This window comes from Ictalurus punctatus, chromosome 16 (genome assembly GCF_001660625.3).
Source record: "Ictalurus punctatus breed USDA103 chromosome 16, Coco_2.0, whole genome shotgun sequence".
Taxonomy (NCBI): domain Eukaryota; kingdom Metazoa; phylum Chordata; class Actinopteri; order Siluriformes; family Ictaluridae; genus Ictalurus; species Ictalurus punctatus.
Window position 1 is genome coordinate 750,240 of NC_030431.2, and position 24,792 is coordinate 775,031.

Sequence of the window (24,792 nt, forward strand, 5' to 3'; positions counted from 1 at the left end):
AAACCAGCACTCAAGCTTCTCTTAAACTGGGTAGAGTCCCAAATGCACAGCTCTTTCCATAGATAATCTAACGTTCTGAGAACACTGACAGCATTTGTTTTTGGTCTATAATTTGACAAAAGTAAAAAAAAAAATTTTTTAAAAATGTTAAAAATTTCCACCCACATATCAACTGCTCTTACTTTTCATGCAGGCTAGACAGTTTTTGTTTGCACGAGCGTGCTCAGAGGAGATGTTTTTACAGCCTTGTTCAGAAACGTCTGTGTTTTTCTTTCGGCAGAAGAATGGATCCAAAGACAACCTGTCGGAGAGCTCTGGACAGGAGACAAAAGGCAGCGTCAAGGCGGCGAAAACCTCACACAGCTCTCGGATGAAAAACGAAACGTGACCGCGTTCGCGATTTGAAACACCGTGAAAGGTTAGGAGAGGTAACGGACAATCTACTGAGACCTGGAAGTATTCAACACGAATAGATGGAAATTTCAGACAGACATGGAACTCCTGTCTAAAACCATCCATGCCGAAAGCTTGTCTGATAAATAAGTTAGTGTTAATTTATAAAAAGAAAAGAAAGGCATTTTGTACTTTTATTAACTGAACAAACACGGACATGATCACCGTAAGTGTTTTAAACACCACTCATTCTATTCTGACAATCAAGTGAAGGATAATGACTCATTTATATAGCGAACACTGCACAGGCATTAAGGTGTTACACCGAACACTGACTCTGACATTTTATACAGTATTAAATATTCTTGAACTCGTTATCGTACATGTGGATATTATCATGCAAAGAAATTGTACTCGTGTCCTCCGACGATAGACTAAACTCTGTAGGAAACTGTTGCTGCTGTAGCTCTTTGTATTGTCTTTCTCTGCTGTTAGGAAATACACTGTACGTGGTTAACTGTAGCTGAGCTGGAGACTCAATAAAATAAATTCAACAGAGATGTAATAGTCGCTATTTTCATAATATTAAAACCGCCTGCTTAATACTGTGTAGGTCCGCCTCGTGCCACCAAAACACCTCCGTCGAGGCTCCAAGACCTCTGAAGGTGTGCAGCAGATCCTTTAAGTCCTGTAAATTGTGACGTGGGGCCCCCGTGGATCGGACTCTTCCTCCTCAATGCAAAAACAACCCCAACACATTTAATCTCCTGAGCGATTCATTACCTCCAACATTACGACAGAAGTAAATGTAATAGATACGTCGTTATATGTATTCTTAATGAGTCCTGCTGCCTTTTCAGTCAAATATGAAATACTCTGTGTGTTTTTTTTGCTGGATGAAATTTCAGAATTATTCCTTTCTGCTGATGGATCAACGTTTAACAGCATAACATTTTCAGATCAGATATTCAGTGCTGTTTACAATTCGCTGCCACTAGGGGGAGTCACTCAACATGTCCTAATGACTCAGTAATTCCACTTCTCTCAGAAGAAGCATCTGGCTGTCATTCTATACAATGGGAAACTAGTTTCATTTGATCTTGTTCTGTGTTTTTTTCATTCATTCGATCATTAGTAAACACCTGATCCTGGTCAGGGTCGTGGTGGATACGGAGCCTATTGCAGGAACACTGGACACAAGTCCAGAGAATTTACCCCGGATGGGATGCCAGTCCATCGCAGGCATCATGCACGCACGCACACACACACCCTCTTTAGTAAAGCTGTAATTGAGTATATAACGTAGTATTTAAGCAATAGTGCATGAGCAAGAGTGCGGTTATACTGAATATCGTCGGCTTTTTTTTTTACAGCCAAATCACAGCTGTGCCGATATTCAGTATAACCGCAAGATTGCGGTGCGATATTGCTTTTATACAACCCTAACCCTCCTGATATTTCTTTGTAAATACCCTAAAGCTAACCATTTTAACTTGCATTACAAGTTGTATACATACGTCTGGGATCACAAGCGTCTTTGTGTAAGATCTGAACCCCGTGCTCTTCTCTGCTAGACCGTAAACTCAGACGTTTTGGATGAAAGCCAAATACCAAAGATTTCCCCGAGCCTCAATGTGCAATTCAAGCATTTGCAAAGAACTTATGCAGATCATCAACATTTATAAGCTAATGAAATGTTACTGATCGTATTAAACTACCGGTGCGTGCGGCCTGAAAGGTAATAATATCGTGGTTACGTATAATTGGCCGAGTCGTGTGGTTTTAAGCCAGGAGGCTGAAATATTCTACCTCACACCACTGTCCGACGAACACCGAGTAAACTTCATTTCTATAAACCAAATACGTTATGATCAGTCCTTTTTCTCATGTTTCTGTGAGGCATCTGGGTTTGGTGTTTACTTTCACTGAGCAGTGTCCTCATCTCAACTTCATCTAGTACAAACTTAGTATGCTTACGTTTAGTCTGCAGTAGGAACATGTTTGGTCTGGCAAAAGCAAACCTTCACGATTATTTTCAGTTGAGGTGAACACAAAGGTGTGTCATGTTCGACCACAGTTAGTAATGCTCTTCCTTGTGTTTGGGAATTCCACATACGTCCACGTCCGCTGTTCTCCTACTTCTGCAGCGAAGCAACAGCTGAAACAGAGTTCTGTGCGTCGTGGCAGAGCACTAACAAATGTATGCCAAATGCACTCGTTCACCTCAACCGACTGAGAAAAAGTGAAAGGGAGGGGCGGGAGGCGAGATTCTGACTTTGCTTTGTGATTGGAACGGACGTTTTTTTCCCCACATGGGGAGCTTGTAATGTTGAACAACCGATGAAATGCTTTGGCTCTACGATTAATCCTAGGAGTTTTTCAAGGCACTGTTGAAAGGTTTGTATTTAATTCTGCGCAGAATTTCTTGGGCATGGACCTATTGTTGTTTTTTAAAGGAAGTCATAAACCTTGAAACCCTGCCTAACAGTTTGCAGATGGCCTCATCACAATGGTGTTTAACCCTGTTTTTCAGAGCAGCGTTTCTTTCGGTTCATTCATTCCGGAATGAAAACAGTTTTAAGCGGGATCTGGCAACCTGAAAGCACCCTGTGGGTCTTTGAGGACAAGAGCTTTCTGCATAGGGCCTGGCATAAACAGGATTTCACCCTTTCCTGTGTGGAGACCTATTATCAAATTAGCAGACTGAATACCCATCATTCATGTTGTCTTAATGGCTTTTCCAGCCATTAAAGCTCAGCTATAACATCCTTGTGTTCTTCTTAAAAGTGCTGCTCCTGCTCCTGGTTCTGGAAATTCCTGGTTCTTGGAGTTTCTTTAGCCCGTTTCAACTCATTATACTAATTATAAAAACCAACCATGAATTAAATCAGGCATCTTGGAGCAAATACAACACCCAAGATGAAAATGAACGCAGTTCCTAACACACATGACCCAAACTATATGATGAGGACTGGATCGGGATTATGGCTGTTCAACACATTCTACTGCAAAATTTTGTTCTAGCCATAGAGCTGTAACAGACTCGACCCGTTTGATCGATCATCACTCTAAATCTCTTGGTGTCATGCTTTCAGTCGTCCAGGCCGTTTGAAATGTCTAGTAATAGTACGTCAAAAATGAGGAATTGTGCTAAGCATGTACTCGAACATGAGAACCATCTTTTGACCAAATCCGGGTTGCGTCTTTCAACCAGACCACACCTTCGGCTGAACGGTACGGAGAACGATTGTAGCACTGTAATAAGGATTAGAACTCTGAGAACTTGTACCGGAATTCTAGGCGGCTTCTGCTTTTCATCAGACAGCCATGCCTCAAAGAACTCCGAGATAAACTGATGTACGTCTGCCTGATGTCATGTGTCTTTGTCTGGTAGTAGCTGTGGCATGTCTAGGAGATAAGCACCTGGTGATGTAGAAGTGCGATATAGAAGTCTTTGGCATAGGAGTGAAGAGATCCAGGGAGAGAACTTCTTGAAGAAGTTAATAACAACCAGGTTAGCCTTGTAAAGCTAAAGATGGGAACTTCTAGGAAATTAATTAGAAGGAAGGTGGAGCTTCAGGACTGTTTTTTCCCCACAAACTTATGTTTAATCTTTGAAACAAAACAAAACAAAAAAACTTGCTAAAGAATCTTCAGTTCCTTGGTGTCCTTTAATCAGGGTACTGCTATTTTATTTAACCTTGGCCCTGGCAGTAGACCATGCACACCCATTAACGGAGAAATGGACACCTTACTAATTCGCCCTCAACTCGGTTAAAAGCATCAACGTTACGTGAGCATGTAACACACACTACTGGTAACACATTGGCAATGAAAGGCCTTTTTGTGCTAGGAATTGACACAAATCAGATTTAATCCAAGAAAGAAAAGATGTGTGTACTCTCAGTGGAGAGCAGATCTCGTCATTTTATATTTCATAACCAATTATACAGAAAAAGTCAAGAATGTCATGAGCTCACACCTCCTGCCTCACAGAAAGCCTCCGTAAAAACGACACGTATTAAAGAGAGAACGTGCGTGCGTGCGTACTGGCATTTTCCAAACTGTGAAAATGAACTTAGAAAATCCAAAAGACTAAGGTGTGTGTGTGTGTTGAGGACTAGCTCTGACTGGGTCGAGGTCAGTGAGGCATTGTGCAACTCGACGTTTCCATGTGACTAAAACTGAGAGATGTTTCTTTCCCTGGAGGTCACCACAAAGACGGTTTTCAAATAAAACTGGTTATTGTAGAGTTCAGATCCCACCGTGTACTGCGTGACAGAGCACGAGTTAAACTAAGATTTGATGCTGAATTAAATTATTGATAATGCCTTTCGTAGATCAAGAACTTGTCATGGAGAAGGGGCTCGTGTACTCAGAGAGATGGAGCTTAACGCCGCACATGAAGAACAGATCCGAGCTGAGAGATCAGACTCTGATCCTTATGAAAAGTCCAAAAAGACAGTGTAAACTACCTGGACTAAAAAAGGTACCCGCCCCTGGCCACCTGTATAACCCAGTCGTGCTCAACCGTTATAGAAGATCAATATGAAGATAAATGTTGGGGGTCTGATCAAAGCCAGACAGGCAGCAGGCGTACAACTGATCATCTTAGACGGACTCGATACTTACAAGGGGATAATTTTCCTCATTAGGGAGAAAGAAGAAGAAAAAAAAAAAGCATCCCAAATACTACCTATTAATATAAGTCATGTTGATAAATTTCTCCTAAAGGAGCACACAACTTACCATTTCCCATGTGCACGGAGGAAAAAAATGAAAACACTCGCACAAAAAACACCTCGAGAGCTTGCATGTTTATTGAACTACTGCTTAAATCGTCAAAATTACTCGTACAATACAGAGAGCTTCGTTATTGATCACGAGCCGACTTTTTTTTTTGTCTTTTTACACCAATAATTATAGTATTTCAACATAATACAGCAGACCCTACCTAACTGATGCTATTTACAGGAGCTAGAATACCTAGCCTATGAGAGAAAACACAAACAGTCAAGATGAAGATGAAAACAAATCAAAGCGGAAAGCATGCAGCTGATGCACTACGGAAGATCTAGAGCAAGCTGGGAAGAGGTTCCCACTATAGTGGAGGAGAAAGAAAAAGAAAAAAAAACAAACAAAAAAAAGGGGGTAGACAAAGAAACTAAAGTGGGCTTTCAAGTTGGTCGTTGAATCGGGATCGTTCAAAAGTAAACGTTAAACTGGAAGCAAAGACAAAACTGCAAATACTGAAGGACGACACTTTGCTACTGAATTACCCCCAAAACTAAATATAAAGCTTTTTGGTTTCCATCTTTGAGGCGACCTACAAGTCATACACAAAACCGTTCGCTTAAAGAAAAGGAAAAATTGAACACTAATTCATCAGTGCTACATTTTCAGTATGATCTGAGAGATGTGAGGGTTGTGGCTGCTAGAAGCATCTTCTGATTAGCAGCTGGTGGAGACGATGCAGCTGATTGGTAGCCTTGAACCAACCTATCCATGGACAATTTCCCAGAAAGGTATGATTTCTGAGTTGTCCTACAGGAAAGGCTTTCAAACGGTGCCGTTTCCTGGGTGGACATATATTTACACGTTAAGCGAAAGACATCTCAAAAGAAAACAACCCTCTGGCCAAAGATCCATCGTTTTTGCATTCTTTAAGTGCTAAATACGTTCCTAGACGAGGAGAAACCGCTCACAGATGGTATGCTATTTTACCGCTGCCAAATTATCTAGTGCCAGTAAGTGCGACTAATCAATCACATCAGCTCTTGACCTTAAAGGGAAAACATTAATAATTGCAGTTTTGTGGTTGCTCCCGCTGTTTTTTTTTGTTTGTTTGTTTGTTTTTGCGATCAGTGTGTTGAAAGAGATCTCCTCGGAGAATAAAAATGTTCTTCGTGGACTTTGTGTGCATCCTTTTTTTTTTTTTTTTTTTAAATCCAAAGAGAAAGCCGCACAGAAACGACAGTGGGAGGAAGGAGGGAAGGGGGGGGGGGGGGGGGGGAGTCAATCCAGACCAAGTTACAACAACCATACGACGAAGAACCAAACGCCTTCTCCAGACGTGAAGACATGAAATAAAAACCATCTCAGCTACCTTACCAAGGAGCAGATTAAAGTCCAAAATAGCACCATTCATCAGTGTCTCAAATCCGTGGCAGCATCTCAATCACTTACCACAAGGAAACAATGCGGTTTCTACAGCTACTTCTATATCACAACGCACATGATTACACTTTAATATACTGGCAAAGCAAAAGGAAAAAAAAAAAAAAAAGAAAGAAAAAAAAAGAAGCCAAACAAAAACTTTAATCAAAGCAAAAGGTTAAAATTTTTGTAAAAAAAAAAAAAATTTACTATGTACTACAAAGCATCTAGTAACTGCGTGGGAATTGGGGACTCTTAGCCTCAGTAAATACTGTTGAGTGTGAGAATATAGGGTTCAGTAGTTTAGTGTATGAAGACAAGATCGGTCGCTGTGGGTTTAAGGGTGGATATGAAATAAAAAAAAATAAATGGAGGAACAGAGGGACAAACTGACTGATGAGTTTAGTGTCTGGGTGTGTGCTGGAAAAGTGTGTACTTATCTTGTGGGAATACAGGTCATTTATTTCTCCTTCCTGAAGTATTTTGCCCCTAGAAGTGTGACTAAGATAATAATATTGGGACATGTTCAATACTGAAGTCTCAGAGAGTCTGTGGAGGAACACAATGGTACCAACACTGGAGGGAGGGAAGGGGAAAGAAACAAAAAAAGAAAAAAGGATCCTGCTTCTGTAGGTAGTGGACAAGTGGATGACATGCTGCTGCAGGTTTTCTCGGTCCTGTGGAGGTTGTAAACGATGCAGACGTGCGGGTCTGTACAGCTCCAGTCTGTCAGCTCTGTAACTAGGTGCTTTGTGGCGTTTGGTGCTACTTTGTGACCTCCCAAGAACATGAAACTTATCATCAAGGCTTAGAGTCCCGAGCATTTCTATCATAGTATTAAAAAAATCACACAGACGGGGAGGAAAACGGCCCCAGAGTCATGTTTCATTTTTACCACACAGCATAAAAATGAGAATATACACAATTTAGGAAAGGAAATTATACAGGGAGGCTCTTCGGACTCCGTTAAAGGAGACCCCATGTTAGCGAACCACTTCTATCCTACATCAGGCTGAAGGAATGTCGAGTTTTCGCTGTGGCTCCCCATCGCCCTGGCCTGCACAGGGGCCCAGATGTTAACCCTGAGACCAAGAGAAGAAAAAGGAGAGGAAGTGACGTGCCAAGGCATCTGCAGCACATCCAGCCTGATTTCTGTTTGAACTTAATTTCACGCTCGTTGTTTTAGGATTTAGAGTACTGGAACATACCTCTTGGGAGCCTCCATCGCTCCTGTCAGTTCAGTTCTGCAGCAGGAAGCTTGAAGAGAAACACAAAAGAAGGGGGGGGGGGGGGGGGGGGGTAGTGAGGGGTATGAAGAATTAGGTATATTTGTAGAACAGGTCAAGGTAAAGAGAATGCAGTGATTTGTTATGAGAAACAAGACACACATGCTAATGACATGAATCCTCTGCCTCACAGCTACGCATTCTGACTGGTGCACAAAGAGCGGCAAAGGATAATCAGCTAAGCAGCAATCAAAGCCAGTGCCTTTAGGGGTGGCTGTTATTTCATCGCCCTCAGATGAGGGATAGACTAACTGTAATTTGATCTTTGGTCTAACACATCAGACCACAAACCCTTCCAAAGGGATGTGGAAATGTGTAACGGTCCTGAGTAGAGGCTGACCGACTGATCGGTTTTGCAGATTAATCGGCACCGATAACTGATTTCTGAACTAGCGGTAATCTGCAACAATCCACACCGTTAGTCTGGTCGCATCCGTTGCGGAGCAGCTGGGAAGTCATTATATGGTACAAGAGCGGCCTCTGGAGGTGAAATGAAAACCATTGATAAATTTTATTGCGTTATTTGAAGTTTTTGTTTAAATTTTTTTTATTCATTTTTGATGTCTTTTTTTTTTTCCCCGGGGCATAAATTTTTGGTTCAGTTTGAATGTGTCATTATAAAAAGTACAATACATTTTCAGGGTACAGTCAGTACTGTATTTTTTAATTTAATAAAATTCAGCAACATTTAAACTTGAGTGTTGTATTTTCATTCGGTATCCATTTTAAAAACTGCCGGTTGATTAATCGGGTATGGGCAGGTGCTGCCCGACTTAGTTATGGGTGAAAATCCACAGCCCATCGGTCGACCTCTAGTCCTGCTTGAACCCGATTAAAAAACAGAGCTTAAGATGAAAAAATTCCTAAGTGACAAGTGGAGAAAACTGATCATCTTTAAGCAAAGCACACATGGCCACGATAGCACGCCCCGGCACCTGTTCAAATCCCTTCTATCCCGCTTCCCCGACTGCAGCTCTGGAGCGTTTCCAAGCCAAGTAAAAAGAGGTCACTTTTTTTTCCCCTCCTCTTCCCCCTCCCGTCCTGTCTCAACCCGCCACTGCGAACCCGATGAACCCTCAGTGCTGCTGCTGCAGCGTGCGCGCGCACACACACACAAACACACACACACACACACACACACAGTGAGAGAGAGAGTGAGAGACAGGAAAATGCAAACTTCCAGCTGAGCAAGGAACGTAGGCAATAGCAATGGCGCCGGACAGTGCCTGGTACTGCTAGAGTCAAACTAGATGAGAGGAAATTCCATACAAGGGAATATATAAATGCATCCACCAAACAGAAGCTAAAAATAAACGCAACTAGAGAGCTATCAAAAGATAACCTGAATGATAAAGAAAAAATGACAACCATGATTGCATGCAACAACAAACAAAAAAATACCACAATGAGAGAAAGGAAACACATCAACCGAAGCAGATTTTAATGCAACAACAAATTAATTATATAAAAAAAATCCTTGAAAAATAATGCATGAGCTCACCATGATTGTCGGTCTGCACGAGCGGCTCTTGCACTGCAGAGGATTGGAGATTTCTGCTAGACAAAATAACACAGAGAGAGAGAGAGAGAGAGAGAGAGAGAGAGAGAGAGAGAGAGAGAGAGAGAGAATGGGTTCTGGTGAAAGGAAAAAGGTTGCAGCTTTAGTGGAACAGGCTGTGCATTGCCCTTGGTGTGTGCGCGCGCGCGAGTGCGCGTGGACGCATAGAGCATTTTAAAATGGGAGACACACAGGCACGTCGCAGCCCGCCTGCATGACCTCATCTTCCCCTGCAGCCTAAATGTAGGAGCGGGTAGTCCGTAGAGCTGCTGGAGCCCCGGAAAGAAAAGAAAACTAAATAAAATCAATCTCTGAGACAAGCCTGAGTCGCGTTCCTGACTCGACAAACCTGTAAAAAACCCACGCGACGCGTCAGCATAAAGTTCCTGAGGAAATTCCTCTCATAAAGCGTCGTGTATAGTTATATAAACCTCTGTGTGCTGGTTTAAATTTAACCCGTCTGGCACATCTTACAGACAGCAAGACAGCTCATTTCCCACCTGGATTAATCCGAGGAGAGGCGCTCGGACAAACACTATTCCACTTCTTTTATTTCCCCTCGAAGAAAAGCCCGTTAAAGTTCAAGCACAGCGATTAGCCATGTCCAGTCTTTTCCCCCCCGGAATGCTAACGCTAGCATACACGATTCAACCGACTTCGCTCGCGCTGCTGAAAACGAACTTAAATTCGAATTAAACTCGGCAAAAGACGAGTAGGTTTTCACACCGGTCCGAGAAACGACCTTAAAAACGCATTGAATTTACCGACTCCATGTCGCGCTTCTACAAATACACGACTTAACGCTTTGAAGCGAGGAACAAAGAAACAGCCCGCTAGCTAAGCTAAGCTAAGCTCGGCTAATCATATCTGATGGATGTAGCTAGCACAGCTAACTGAAGAATGACAGTTTAAGAGGTTTGGGGTTCATTAATGAAGTCGTTTTAAATTATCCAGCGTTCCGTATTCAGACTTGTGTATTTAACGCCAAACGACCTCAATTTTATATTAATAATAATAATAATAATAATAATAAAAGAGCACTGAAATGAAGTTGACTGTCGACCTTTTTTTTTTTTTTAGTCACTAGAGTTGTGAAGTCCTTATTTGACCCAAGAGATACAGTGCCATTAAATCATGGTTCATATGAAACATGGACAAGCTGCATTCGTGCCAAATACTAATCAACAGCTCGCACAGAAACGGTCTCACCGCTTTTAGTCTGAAAGGACAATTTAGGACTTCAGACTGGATGTAAACTTACAGTTAAAATCTTGTTCTTGTCCTGTTTCAACCCAAGTTTCCACCACCGACTGCTTTTCAGAGCTGCTTCAAAGAGTGAAATGCAGCCCTGTGTGTGGAATATGAAAACGCTCCGGAAAGAAAGAAAAAAACCTCAAAGAGATCGTCAGTAGTCAGTGCTGCAGATTACAATCCACACTGAGCTAATTCGGACTGATATTACTGGCGTGGGGCCGGGAGCCCCATTCGGGCTGCAGCGCAGCCTCAGCCAGACTGCTTACTCGGCACGGCAGCAGGCAGAGTGCTCCAGGCTCCCCTCAGTCTGACTAGAGCAGGGCTCGGTCCCAAATCGGGCCGTTATTCATACAAATTGCACTATATAGGGTGTAGATTTAGTTATTTTACACCCTATGTAGTAGACCTATACAGGGAGGAGCGAGCTGGTTTGGAGCGCACCCAATCAGCGTGCGCAGCCAAAAGGCGCGCTCACAGGACAACAGTTTGTTTCCGGCCGGAAACCATCATTGATTGGACAGCGCTTTGTTTACAGTCATCCAATAAGGACGCGAAAAGGTGGCTGCTCTTGATTTCTATTGGTTAGAACTGAAACGGCCGTTGCCCTTTAAAGACACACGGATCCGTGTATTTCGGCGAAAAATATACAATCGTCAGAAATGTAAAAAATGTAAGTGTCGTTTTATTAAATGTTTCATTAAAAGTTTATCAGTTATTTACGTCATCTGATACTAAGCTTTATATATATGCAGTCTTCTGACTCCTTGGTGCCATCCTCAGCGTCCAGCTGGTAGTACAGTATATTTCTACATGTACTGCATGATTTCTTTTTACTCAAATTGTTTGAACTCCATTTACCAAATGCCTCTGAATTTTATTCCACAATCCTTGAGTCTGATCCTGATCCAATATATAGGGAAATGATAGTCTCCAGCATGTTAACAGCAGCCATATGATGACTGTACTCTCCATTCAATCATATCCATTCACACCAATTCAGTTCATGTGCAGCGATGTAGTGACTAATTTGTCACGGTCATGTTGTCATGTCACTTCACAGAACACTGGGACATGTCTTTAAAATGAGCTATTTTCTCCTAGTATGCTCCATGGTCTTTTCTTAAGTCAATTTCAGGAACCATGTTGCAACTTGGCAGTAAATTTGCACAAACAATGCTAATGCATCGGATATCCTGCTGGGATAAAAACAATTTGCAGCCGGACACTGGTGAACCAGTAAGTCTTGTGCTTTTATCCAGTGGGGACTACAGCTTTTAACGTATAGCTTACAGTATGTAGTTTGTAGAAGTTTTAAGGGCAGGAATGGATTAGTAAATTCTGGTATCCTTGCCAGAAATCAACGCAAGGCTCTCCTCCCAACCCTGCTATGCTTGAACCAATACATAGAGCCCTGATCGTTTTGTCCCACAACCCAACTCATGCACAGTAAAATGCATACGTTCCTACATAACATATCAGCCATTATATGTGTTCGAGTCGGCTCTGTGATATGCAGAAAGCAGTCTTCTTTCTTGGTTTTCACCTCACAAACTCATCCACCAAGTCCAGCTCTTTAACAAGCTCAAACGTGTCAAGCATGCTGAGACTTCTTTGGCTCATTTTAGTTGGGAGTTTTTATTTATTACGAAAATGAACATTCTTTGGCTTCCCATTCTTTGGCTTCTTTAAAAAATGTTCTTTTCATTGATACAGTGTGTTTTTATGATTATCCATGTTTTTTTATACACTTATCTAACTGACAGCTCATTAGTTACAAATTCAAACCCACACACCAATAACGTTTTCCAAGTTATTTCTGATTTGGTGACTTTACATTCATTGGATGGTGTTCGGTGTATCGGTCACTTGATTAGATTTCGTTGGAAGATGGGGTTTTTTTTGGTTTTTTTCTCAGAGTCATTCTCACCTTCAGCTGATTGTCTGCTACTGTCTGTGAAATGCAGGAAAACTGTTATGTTTGCCCATAGATTATGTTCACTTATATCTGAACTTGAAAACATTCACAAACCATGTGGCTTAAGTGGTTAAGATTATGGCTCAATGACCATAAGATTGTGTGGTCAAATCATCAGAGCTTCCAGAGAACCACTGTTGGGCTTCTAAGAGAACGCCTCAAGCCACCACTGCTTCTATAACATGCTCAATTGTCAATGATGACGATTATGTAATCTAAGACGAACCACTTAAAGCACTAAAGTTAAAAAAAAAAAAAGTAGAATAGTCCAGTTTCTCTAGGAATTACTGATGGGCCATTCTCCTCACGGTCCACTGCATTGTTATTTGTGCTGTCATCAGATGATTCAGTTCCTGAAATAGGTACAACAAGTAAAACATAACTGATGTGCTACTTTAAGGAACTGACTCATCTGGTGATGGCACAGAAGGCACTGTACTGCAAAAACATTATGATCACTGACATACTCACTATGGGGAAACTTAAATGGAAATTATTTCCAATGTTAAAACAACATATCAGAGTGTATACGGTACATTTACATATTAATTACCCCTTTCAGCACTCGCATGCAACCTAATTTGTGATTGCCGTTTAAATCTGGATCTGCTGACCCACTCTTTCTGACCTCAATGTCTATAGTAATTTCTTTAACTGCTCTAGCAGGTGTTTCCTGTCTTAGACTGGTGTAGATCCTGTGAATATAGGTTACTAATGAAACGAAGCCAGAACCATAAGTATACTGAATGTCTATGGCCCACCAAAAGGACTATAATTGTGTAACACTGTCCCAGAGCAGCATTGAGAAAAAAATTGAAGGCTTTCACAGTGACTTAATGCTGGTGCACACCACCTGGTGGTTCCTCTTCCTGAATGTAGGGTTCTCCTCAAAATTCTATATCATACCACATGCTACACCTTATCAGATAGTTCATGAACATATGATCAACCAAACACAAGTATTAAGGTCCAAAAAATGACATATTTCCTAATAGGCCTCTTTTCTTCTTATCTCTGTTTGTTCTGATCATGTGTTGGCACCCTTATCCAGTATGGCTTACAGAAATAAGGGTCTCACAGCTAAAATGCTGTGAGAGAAGAAACAGAAAGAAAGAAAAGAAAGCCTTTATTGTCACACATATGTATGGTCCAGTCAAATTCTTCATGTAAATTTCTTCATGTCTTCCAGCTTGTCAGTAAGCTAGGATCAGGGTGCACCCTGCCCTGATAGAGCACCATGATAGAGAAGAGCGCAACCTTTTGAGCAGCATTCTAGGACCCTAAACACTGAACCACAACTGCCCCTGAGGAGTTAGCACAAGTGTATACAGCAACAAAAACAGCATAATCGAGTTCTCTTTAATTAGTGCTAACTCCTCTAAGGAGTTAGCATAACAAGTTGGTAGCAAACAAAAAAAACAGTACAGGTCAAGTTTTTTTTTTAATAAGTGCTAATTTACATGCTTAACGAGGAGGTAGGTCTTCCATGTTTGTGTGAATGCAGATGGTGACTCGGCTGTGGAAAAGCTAGAGTAGGGCTCTAAACAAGCACCTGAGTGATGTCTGTGGAAATCCTCATGACGTTGAAATTCGAATGACAGAGTCAGGTTAGCAACCTGAAGACAGAAGGATAGTTGGTTGAACAGAAGTACCACAAGGTTGCCTGCGTTGTCAGATGGTGTGATCTGAGCAGGGCTGTATCTGAATCATTGGGTAAGCGAAACAACATCCTACTTTGAAGAGGAGAGAAAGACTTGAGCATCATCAGTATAGCAGAGGTATGAAAACTATGTGAGGATATGATTTCCCCAATAGAACGGGTTTAGGGGGAGAATAGAAGAGGACCGAGAACTGAGCGTTGTGGAACACCAGTGGAGAGTCTGCATGCAGCAGATGTGATGTGGATCCTCTCCACAACACAACAATTCCAAGGCTTCTTTCCCTTGGGAGGACAGGAGAGACTTGACCATGTTGAAGGCTGCTGAGAGTTCAAGAAGGAGATTACTGATGATAGTTTGGCTGAACTAGTGGCATGAAGAATGAGGAATAGGGACAGGAAGGGGGGAAACTGACAGACTTTGGCAAATGAGATCTCATCAGAGAAGGTGGTAACGTCAGCAGCAGTCAAAGAGGTGGGGAAAGAAAAGGCTTATGGACCTTGTGTGGACCAGATGCTTTTTGCCTTCTCTTGATTATCTCTAAAACAATAGCGACAATAGGAAATTTCATCTTCGGTTCTATCAAAATATTTTACCTTTTAAAACACACACACAATAATTATGAAACGTGCTAATTTACTGCAAGGCTGGCATTTCTTGTACCAGTTACAGTGCCCTTTGTAAATATGAGCAAAGAAGGCTGTGAACATTTGTTTTATTGTATAACCTTTTGATCTTTTGTGCAAAATTAAAAAAAAAAAATACTCTACTCTCATGGATATCAAATAATAGCAAACAAAACACAGGTTTATCAAAAAAGTGTGCAACAATTATTGGCATCTTTTTAGTCAGTACTTTGTGCTACCTCCCTCCCACCAAGATAACAGCTCTGAGTCTTCTCCTATAACGCCTGATGAGGTTGGAGAATACATGGCGAGGGATCTGAGAGCGTTCCTCCGTACAGAACCTCTCCAGATCCTTCACATTTCGAGGTCCACGCTGGTGGAGTCTCCTCTTCAGTTCACCCCACAGGTTCTCTATGGGGTTCTTGGACTTACCCATTGTTATGAATGACTAAGGGAATTTGACCTATGCGTTACCTCATATTTATCATATTTATACCCCTGTGAAAACAGGAAGTCATGGTTGAACAATTTCCTGTTCCTAGTCACCCAGGTGTACAAAATAAAATGTAAAATATCAATGTGAATATACTTCAAATATATTTTTTCTCATATGAATTCATGGGGTGCCAATAACTGTTGTACACCTATATTGTACAAAGTTAAATAAAATATGTTTGATCTCCATGAGAGCAGAGTGTTTTTGTGAATATTTTGAAGAAAAGTTAAATATCAAAAAGTTAAACAATAAAGACAATTTTAACAGCTTTCTTTGCTCATATTTACCAAGGGTGCCAACATTAATGGAGGGCACTGTAAGTCATGAAATGTTTCAACCATATTTTAGCATTTTAGCATTTAAAACAATAAAATAAAACACATTGTGAGGTCAGTTATAGCATGACACTATTTCCTTAAATCATAATGTTAAAAAAGCTTTAAACCAGCCCCATAATCTGGTTATCCACAGATTTACTCCCAGGTCTGTTAGGTACTGAATTTCAGGCGTTAGCATCTTTCGGCAGAGCTCCCTGTATTGCGGCTCAATGTTGCTCTTCATGTTGTATCCCAAAATAGAGCTCTCTCCAACAGGCTGCCAGGGCCTCATGCTTTGGTCCCTTATGTCCTGATCCTCCACAGCCATCCCACCGCTAATGCAGATGGCTGCCATCTCGCTGTTCCTTTGGCGCAACTTTTTCACCTCCTTTTGCATGCGCTCCCTCCCGTAGGCGTCCACTTTGGCCCAGAGCGTGGCGTTGAAGTAACGGTAGAGCTTCCAGTCAACGCTGTTCCACTCACGTGCCTTGACCCTCAGTTCGGGCGTGAGCTGGGACACACTACTAGGCCTGCGTGTGTTCATATTGAAGAACAGCAAGTCATCCATCTGCCAGCAGAGTGCATCCTTGAGCAGAATGAGTGACTCCTCGAAATGTTCAGCAATCAGGACGAGCTGGAAGCGCTCCGCAATTGCATGAATGGCACTGTCCACTGTCGGATCCTCTGGCTCCAATGTGTTGTCAAAGCCAAGGTCAAAAAAATGAGGGTTCTTCAGATAAAAGGAATTGAAGCCTTCTGAGTTAAAGTAGAGCTGGGGATCATTCAGAAACTCTGTCAGTTTATCCTCACCATGGATCCTCCATATCAAGGGCACAACCCTTTTGAAGTAATGGAACGAGGACTCGAAGACCAGAGCCGGGTCTCTGAGGATGGTGAAGAAGAACGCATCGGCCGGTAGAAGCGCTTCGACTTCGGGAGCATTGAAACGCATGTGGTTGCAGATGATATTGAAGCATGCGCCTGGCCTGTAATCCTTCACGTGCGTGCGCGTGAATGTAGCTGGATAAGCGAAATCGTTGCGACCATTGGGGAGAGCAAACGTCAGCCTTTGTTTCTCCCCATAACGCAGGAGAATATTTAGAATAGTGCTGCTTGCTGCTTTGTGGGTCTTTAAGAACATCAGGTTCACTTTTGGCACACAGTGCTTCACCTCACTTGAAGAGAACGAGCCCTTGTTCTTTTGAGAAGGCGGGGTTTTATTTGCACATGGAGCTGGCACTGGAAATCTGTGTATAAGATAGATGTAGTACAGGGTTACTAGGCCTACTTGCTATTTGAGGAACAGCTATTATGAGGATATTAACCCAGACTAGGAGTGAGTTTGCATATCCTAATTATTATTTTTTTTAATTCAATTGGAATGAGATACAGTGATTTTAAAATGGGATAGTTATGATGCATTGATTTAATAAAGAAATCCTCCTAACAAGCAAAAACCTATCGCTTTTCCAATCCAGTTAATTTAATAATTGCAAGTTTCTGTTTTGTCTTACTTCTTACTACAATTTGGCCAGATGAAACCAATAAACAATGCAGTTATTATATCACAATCTTGTAATTTAACAATTATCCATAACTGCCTGCACCCGTCTCTTGTTTCGTCAAGAACATGAATGACAAACCTTGGTGTGTTGCCTTGGAATGTTGGCGTCGAAAAACAGTACAACATCATCGTGATGCAGGTAAACAGGAAACCCAACATAAGCTTGTGTGCACCTGACCTGGGCAGATGATGGAACATTTTCTACACGCCCTCCAGATTTGATTCCCAAACGTTAGGCAACCTGGAACAAAAAGATGGTGGGTTTTAATTGGAATTCTATTACAGGTTAGTCTTCTGAAAAGTCTAGCTATTATAATTTATTATCATGATACATTATACAGTCACGTATACGACAAATTTAGTACAAGGATTAATGCACTTATGATACATTTTTAAAAATGTACTAGAGAATAGTTTATGTATGAATATGACTAAATCTAATACGAAAGGTATGTAGTGGTGAATGTACATCTGGTTCTAGGGATTTCCTCGAGTGGAGCATGTGGGATCAAACCGCTATGATGATAGAGCTATGATTTGTATCATCCAATGAGGCCTATTAAACAAGTGGTGTTTGAATTCATGCCAAAAGCCATGCTGCTAAAAAGGCTGGCTTAAAGTAGTCGGGTGAAGTGTTTACACAGCAAACACGCTCAGTAATGAACCATGTTATTGATATAGTAACCATTGTTATACCCTACCAAACATGTCTCAATATGAGCAGCAAAATACACGCTTTAATCATACGTTGACTGTTTTGATATATACATTGTCGTCCGTTCATGTCATTTCCTTCCAACAGAGAAGGTCAGCCCAAAGTTCTCCATCTCAGGCCACAGAGATATATCTCTGGTCGGATCACTGGATGTTAATAAGTAGGTCCTCTTCGGTTCATAATAAAATTTTTCCAAATATTACAGTAGTCCTATATTGTAAATCTGGAAGTTAAAAATAAATATGAGGTGGTCAAGACTTGGGATTGTAGATAATGTCCATTTGGAGTCATTTCCACGAAAGTTTGAGAACCTCTGTGCTAGCAGGAAAACTGAATATGAAGCTAGTCACGCCCATAAACGGTAATTGTGTTTATTGACCAACCCCAGTTTCAGGGTGTGTTTTTTATTTTTTGTTTTTGTTTTTTCATCATGTGCAAAATTGCTCAGAGAACCTGTTCTGCTGGACGTAAAACCCCATTTGTTTGGGCAGCAGATTAAATACAGGACTTCCTGGTTATTCTGTGAATGACTAAGCTAAAATCTGAGCTAATTGCTAAAAGTCTTTTAACATATACCTCTCTCTCTCTCTCTCTCTCTCTCTTCCCTTCCCCTTTCTCTCTGTACATAAAAATATTTGCTATTTGCCCTTTTGAACTAACATAATTATGCTTATTATTATTATAATAATTATTATTGTGTGTCTCAGATTAGTCAGGATTTACACAGCACACATTAAAACATTTAAAACTGGACGAAAGGCTTACTTTCATATTCCAGTTCCCGATTGCAAAGTCAGATTCATTCATTCACTATCACAAAAAATGACTGTTTACAGTCAAGAGTGTGCAAATGAAGCACATTTGGAAAGAGTGTACAGTATACTGTGTCTAGGTTATAGCATACAGTATGTCAGGAAAAAATAAGAATGAAAAGCATTTATTTTCTTTCCATGTGAAAAAAATGAAATGCTTTCCTCTTTTACTCAATATCATTTTTTTTTTTTCAAGTATTGAAAACGTTCTCAGGACTTTTCAACTTCTAACCAAGACAACCACTGAAACCAGTCTGATTAATGATATTTCACGAGCTACTGTATGTCGAGGGATTCTCCAAATTTTGGCAGCGGATGATCTCTTGGTACTTGTGAACTGGTTCGCTCCATGAAAACTGCAGCCATTCAAATGTATATCAGCCGACTGGCAATAAAACGTAACATTACAGTGAATATTGTTAAATATATCGATTAACGTAAGGTGTTATCAATGTCATCCTGTTCCAAGTGATGCACTCTGTACCGACTTTATTGTTCTGAACACGTCTTTTTTGATTGGATTGAAAATAGACTAATCTTGAAATATTCAAGTTAAAAGATCTTGAGATTTTTCGAGCGTCAAACCATTGATTCTTTTCAAACTTCTGTTAATGTTACTAACTGACATGTCAAATGTTTTCCTGTTTATAAACAATTAAATTTTCGGTGTCCTTAAAAATGAATTCCATGTCCTTGTTACATGTGCAACACAGTAAATGCGATGCCTCATAACTCGTGTTTGAGTGGAAATGTTATCGTTGGACCCATACGCCATTATGTCGTTATGTCAGTGTGGGAATATTCTTCAAAATTCCTTTCTCTGGAATTTTACCCTACCCCTTTTTTTAACGGTGTAAAGTACACAACTTTCACCAACAGAACACGCCCAATTTGAGATTATTTACAGCCCCACGCTTTTTTTTTCCAGATATTTAGGTTGGGATTAAACCTGTTTAATTCAATTGACCATTCAGAAAATCGAATAACTTAATAATAAATATAGTAGCCTTGATAGCAGTAGGTTGAGATTTCTACAGCTGAATGCCCGTAAGCTGTTATTCATGCACCTACTTATGTAAAGTATATAATATGCACATACCGTGGCATTTTGCTTAGACAGGACTTACTACCCATTATGCTGAGCTATACACCTCCTCTGCTGAGACAGAGTGACAGAATGAGTTAAGAGAAAGACAAACACACGTCAGTGTGCTGTATTATACACCGTGGCTGTGTGAAAACGAACACATCTCAGCGGTCATCCATTCATTCATCTTTAGTTACCACTTTGCTCACCATAATCTTACCAAAACCATCATCTCAAGCCATTTTGCTCACATGCACCTCATCTGGACTCTTATAGCAAAATATTGCAGAAACTTAATGTGTTGAATTTGTTTTATTTTCGTTAATTTTTTTATATTAATAACCAGCAGTCTGTTTAAAACTGCTGTCGGGGCCTACCTGTTGAACAGCTCTGATTTAAACTATCCATAACATGTATAGAGAATACAGACAGGACTTACACTTTTAACATACACTTAAGTCTCACCCTTAATCCACTGGATAATCACACCACTGTTGATTTGTACCCAAGAGCTGTTGTTGTAATCATAAAGACTGTCCTGTAATCGTCCCAGGACTCTCATTCACAATCTGCTCATACTGAACATCCTTTCAGCAAGTATACAGTTGAAGAAGAGTAAAGATTTTTTTTAATCGCATGATCCAGTGTCACCCAGAAGAGGATGGGTTCCCTTCTGAGTCTCAAGGTTTCTTCTTCAGGTCACCTCAGGGAGTTTTTCTATGCCACTCTTAGAGCTGGCTCACTCATTAGGGATCTAAATCTACAGTATATCCAGATTTCTCTAAAGCTGCTTTGTGACAATTGAATTCACGTTCATTTTTACTTCAGGATGTCTTCTTCGAAAATGGTTGGCTAGTTCTAGCTAGCAGGCTAGTTAGTACCTGTATTTCTAAGGAGAAAGTGAACCTATATTGAAAAGCTTCCTGTTTCATGATTGTAGGCCTAAATACTACTCAATCTGATCATCTTTTAAGGTCTAACTGTATTTATTTTCACTTTAGCAAAAAACATAAAGGAAAGATTGTTGAGAAATGAATTACTCCGCATACAAATTTCCATGATCATATAAAGTACGCGTTCTGGTGCAAACTTATAAAAAGCCTAAACATCTCTACTTTTTATGGACAACAATGACAACAGCTCAACAAATGGATTGATATGAACATTTGGTTAGGGTGAATATGAATCATTTTATAAATATGAATATGAATCATTTTAAAGAAAGGGAAATGGTGAAAAATTTTATATGTATCATGTTTTAATCACCGTCATGAAATAAATGTAGCTTTGGGGTGTGTAATGGATATTGAATATGCTGTATGTATATATTATAGACTGTTTTAACTGCAAAAAAAAAAAAAAAAAGAACGTAAATCTTGAACTTCATTCTTCATAACAGTGAACACTGTATGTTGCTTTAAACTTGCCAGTGAAAGGAATTCTAAAACAAGGATTAAAAACAAGGATAGCAAAGAATGAAAAAAATATATTTGCCTGACAACTACCTATTCAAATCAGGAAAGGCACATTTTTGACACGGTCATTGCATTGTTGATGTTCGACCTAAGGTATGCAAAATAAAGTCTGGCCTTATTAACAACATGAGCTCTGTATTTTGTTGACCAACATATTGGAAAGAAAATCAAGATAGCCCTTGTTACATATCGAGTGTGTTACATCTGAACTGACATCTGAACCTGAGATCTGAACCTGAGATCTGAACCTGTGATCTGAACCTGTGATCTGAACCTGTGATCTGAACCTGTGATCTGAACCTGTGATCTGAACTGATAAATAAAATAGTTGGAATAGTTTTCAATCGAAGGTTTATGTCGAGATCATCCACGAAATGAGAAACGGCCCTGAAATAGTTTTAGAGCAAACAATTTAGTCATACAACATCTGTGAAAAATTGAAAAATGGCTCCCTGGCTTGGAAAATATCCGAGGACATCTCACACTGCGATAGACTAGTATAATTATCAGTATTTCACAGATCCACCAGCTCTCTAAACTCCACCCTAATGCTCTGCATGGTAGACACAAAAAATCACGAACACAAACACAGCCCACATTGTCAGAATGGAAACATGTGTACAGTATGTGTGTTGTGTGCTCAACTAGAACATAGTAGACCAGCACGTCTAACGTTTCACGAGCGTAAATAATCACAGTAATCTGCTGTACTGTTAAGCATTGGATGAGCAGGAATCAGAGAGCATGGTCCTTTTAAAAGGCATTTAAAGGCTGAAATATAATGCATACCATTATTGTTTGGTGTAATACGCTTCTATCTTCCTAATAGACTTGAAATAGAGGTTATTAGAACTGAACGATGAGAGGTTTTACACAATGGCTAATGGTGTTTAATAGCCTACTAAATTTCTTACAATCAAAGATTATGGATGTGAATTTGTCCTACCTTATTTAAGCAATTCCTGACTTAGACCCAGGAGAGTCAGGGACAACTCTGTCCTGAAGAAATGTTTGAGAACTTGAGACATTCTAACACCTTTATGTCATGCTTACAGTTTCATACCCAGCTCAAAGAACCTGTTCTGCTTTTCCTCTGACTTTCACCTGTATGGCTCTGTGAAAAAGGGTGTGTGAGTGTAGGACACTGGTGTTCTTTTTGTTTTGGTTTTTTTTTTTGCACAAATATGGGCTGAGCTTCCACTCAGAGAACCAACCAGATTCTCGTCTCGGGTAGTAATTATGGCTAGTGACACACACGCACAAAGGGGGGGGGGTAAATAAATAAAAAACAAGGTCTATTGCCATGGGTATGGAATAGAAGCATTTTTATATATGAAATGGAGACGTCCAGGCGTACAGAAAAACCTACTGCCAAAAAGTGAAATAAATCATCAAATAAACTTTATTCATTTGTGAGCAATGTAGTAATCCATTTACCTCGCCTAGGTTCATTCAGGTTTTGGAAAACCTACAGAGGGCAGGGTTTCACTGGTTAGGTGGCTGTAGACGTTCAGGGTCATGAAAGTTCAGTTGAAATATCCGGGTTACTCAGAAAGAGCAGAAACTCGTGGATGGGGTTGAATTACAACAGACTGTAGCTTGTGAACGTACTGCTGACATCCAAACTGACATATCATACTTGCACCAAAGAACACGACTGATCATGACCACCATCAGCACCTAAATAAGTACACTGTAAAAAAAAAAAAAAAAACCTGTTAAAATACAGGCAGTTTTATACAGTACAATACTGTTATATCAATAAACAGTTTAATTGTGTAAATTTACAGAAAATGATCCATAAGTTAAGCGCATACAGTAAAGGAGGGGAAACGAAATGAATCCTCATTTCTCTCCAGAAAGTGGTAAAGGAAATTTCTTCACTCCAACTCTCCTCTTAGGGTCTGCATATACTTTGAGTGCTTAAGAAGGGCACTGTTCTTGCAAGATAAGATCATTTCTTTGTTGTTATTTTTATTATGTTTCATTCAACTTGTAAAATCTCTTTTCTCGCATGATATTTTTGACTGTGCAACTGTAGACAGACTTTTTATAAAAGTCAGTGTTCTCCAAACTCCGACTATTACGACGAATTATTACTTGGTACAAATGGTAATATTTCGAAATTAGTTCGTTTTTCTTTTACAGGAACCCTTAAATTGATTTACATGTATTTCTGATTCAGTACATGTCGTGAAACTCGCGGTAGATTAACGTCATGTATACTTACGAACTGTGTGCACACACGTGCAGTACCATGTGTACCATCCATGCATTTGTGAGGCACATACATGTTTCCAGTGTCACTTTTAATTGCGCTCTGCCTGGTTGCAACAAAACCTCTGGTAAGTTTGAAGCCTTTAAATCTCACAGCTATGGACATGCTATGGAAAGGGCAAAACTGAGTTTAGTTCTAGATCCTTCACCTCATTTGAGCTCACGTGTCATGTTGAGTTATGTCGGGTGACGTGTGAGACGCTGAAGAGTTTGTACCGACATCTGAAGGCACATATTATGGAGGGTCTTGTTGGGTCTGTGTAGCAAACATACACCACCTCCATTTACTCTCTAAGTTTCTAATAACGTTCATCAACTTGTTCATTTTGTGTCTCATTTAAAAGTGTTTGCACTTTGGTGGCAAGGAAAAACTCATACAAATGGTATGAGGAAGAAACCTTGAGAGGAACCAGACTCGGAAGGGAACCCGTCCTCATCTGGGACACAACGGAGAGTGTGAAAGTAAAAGAAAGTTCATTATGGTTTTAACATGAAGTCTTTGTTGAACCAGCTGGATGGGGTTTAAGAAAACTGTATTCACCGAAACCTTGGATTTCTTTGCAATGTCTCTAAAGGAAAGGCCTACACTTTTAAGGGTTGTAATGGTCTGTCTGTCTTCCTTTGTTAACTGACTTTTTCTCACCATTGTGAGAGCAATATAATACTTCCTGCAGTGCAATACTGTAAAATAAAAAAATAATGCTTAAGAGGCTTATACAGACAGAGAGTTTGTAAGTAATCAACAAAACTTGGGACACCTGTAGGAATTGTTTTTAACTTTCAAGGCTTAATTTACTTCCATTGCTGCAGAACAGCTGTATGCTGTAAACCCATTACTTGTTCCCCGAAAAAGGCTTTTTTGTATAACTCTGAAATGTGCATAATTTTTTATTTTTATTATTTATTTATTTACTGTTTTTATTTATTTATTTATTTATTTATTTACTTATTTTTTACAGTTTTTGGTAACCTAAATGTGTGTTGTTGTTTTTTTCCCCTTTACTGTGAAATTACAGTACAGCTGTAAAATGGAAAAACGTTATAGAAACTGTTAAATTCCGGTAAATGACTTTAAGTGCAGATACTCATTCATGAAGAAATGAGTTTGTGTTTGATGCTGACCACACCCCCTTATATGACCCC

The 24,792-nt window shown here is 40.2% G+C and overlaps 2 protein-coding genes across 10 annotated transcripts in view; one reads left to right on the forward strand and one right to left on the reverse strand.

The window, feature by feature from the left end:
- The window catches only part of epb41l4a (erythrocyte membrane protein band 4.1 like 4A), a 51,071-nt gene extending 45,308 nt beyond the window's left edge, over positions 1-5,763 (forward strand). For 6 of the 8 annotated variants that reach the window (XM_047160934.2, XM_047160937.2, XM_017490038.3 and 3 more), the window contains one exon: positions 281-5,763. In XM_047160934.2, the coding sequence (XP_047016890.1) occupies positions 281-388 (108 nt within the window). In that variant the 3' untranslated portion in view covers positions 389-5,763. The remainder of the gene's footprint in view (positions 1-280) is intronic. The other 2 variants (XM_053686930.1, XM_047160935.2) reach the window with 1 other exon arrangement.
- On the reverse strand, positions 5,196-22,490 carry gal3st1b (galactose-3-O-sulfotransferase 1b). 2 transcript variants are annotated; one of them, XM_053686933.1, is made up of 6 exons: positions 22,319-22,490; positions 17,363-17,524; positions 10,655-16,966; positions 9,337-9,389; positions 7,758-7,806; positions 5,196-7,631 (listed from the first exon to the last, which is right to left on the reverse strand). In XM_053686933.1, the coding sequence occupies exons 2-3, from the start codon at positions 17,479-17,481 to the stop codon at positions 15,823-15,825; spliced, it is 1,263 nt and encodes a 420-aa protein (XP_053542908.1). In that variant the 5' UTR covers positions 17,482-17,524; positions 22,319-22,490; the 3' UTR covers positions 5,196-7,631; positions 7,758-7,806; positions 9,337-9,389; positions 10,655-15,822. The 2 variants fall into 2 exon arrangements, with proteins under 2 accessions (XP_053542908.1, XP_053542907.1); XM_053686932.1 differs by having other exon boundaries at positions 9,337-9,392.
- Between the last annotated feature and the right edge of the window lie 2,302 nt (positions 22,491-24,792).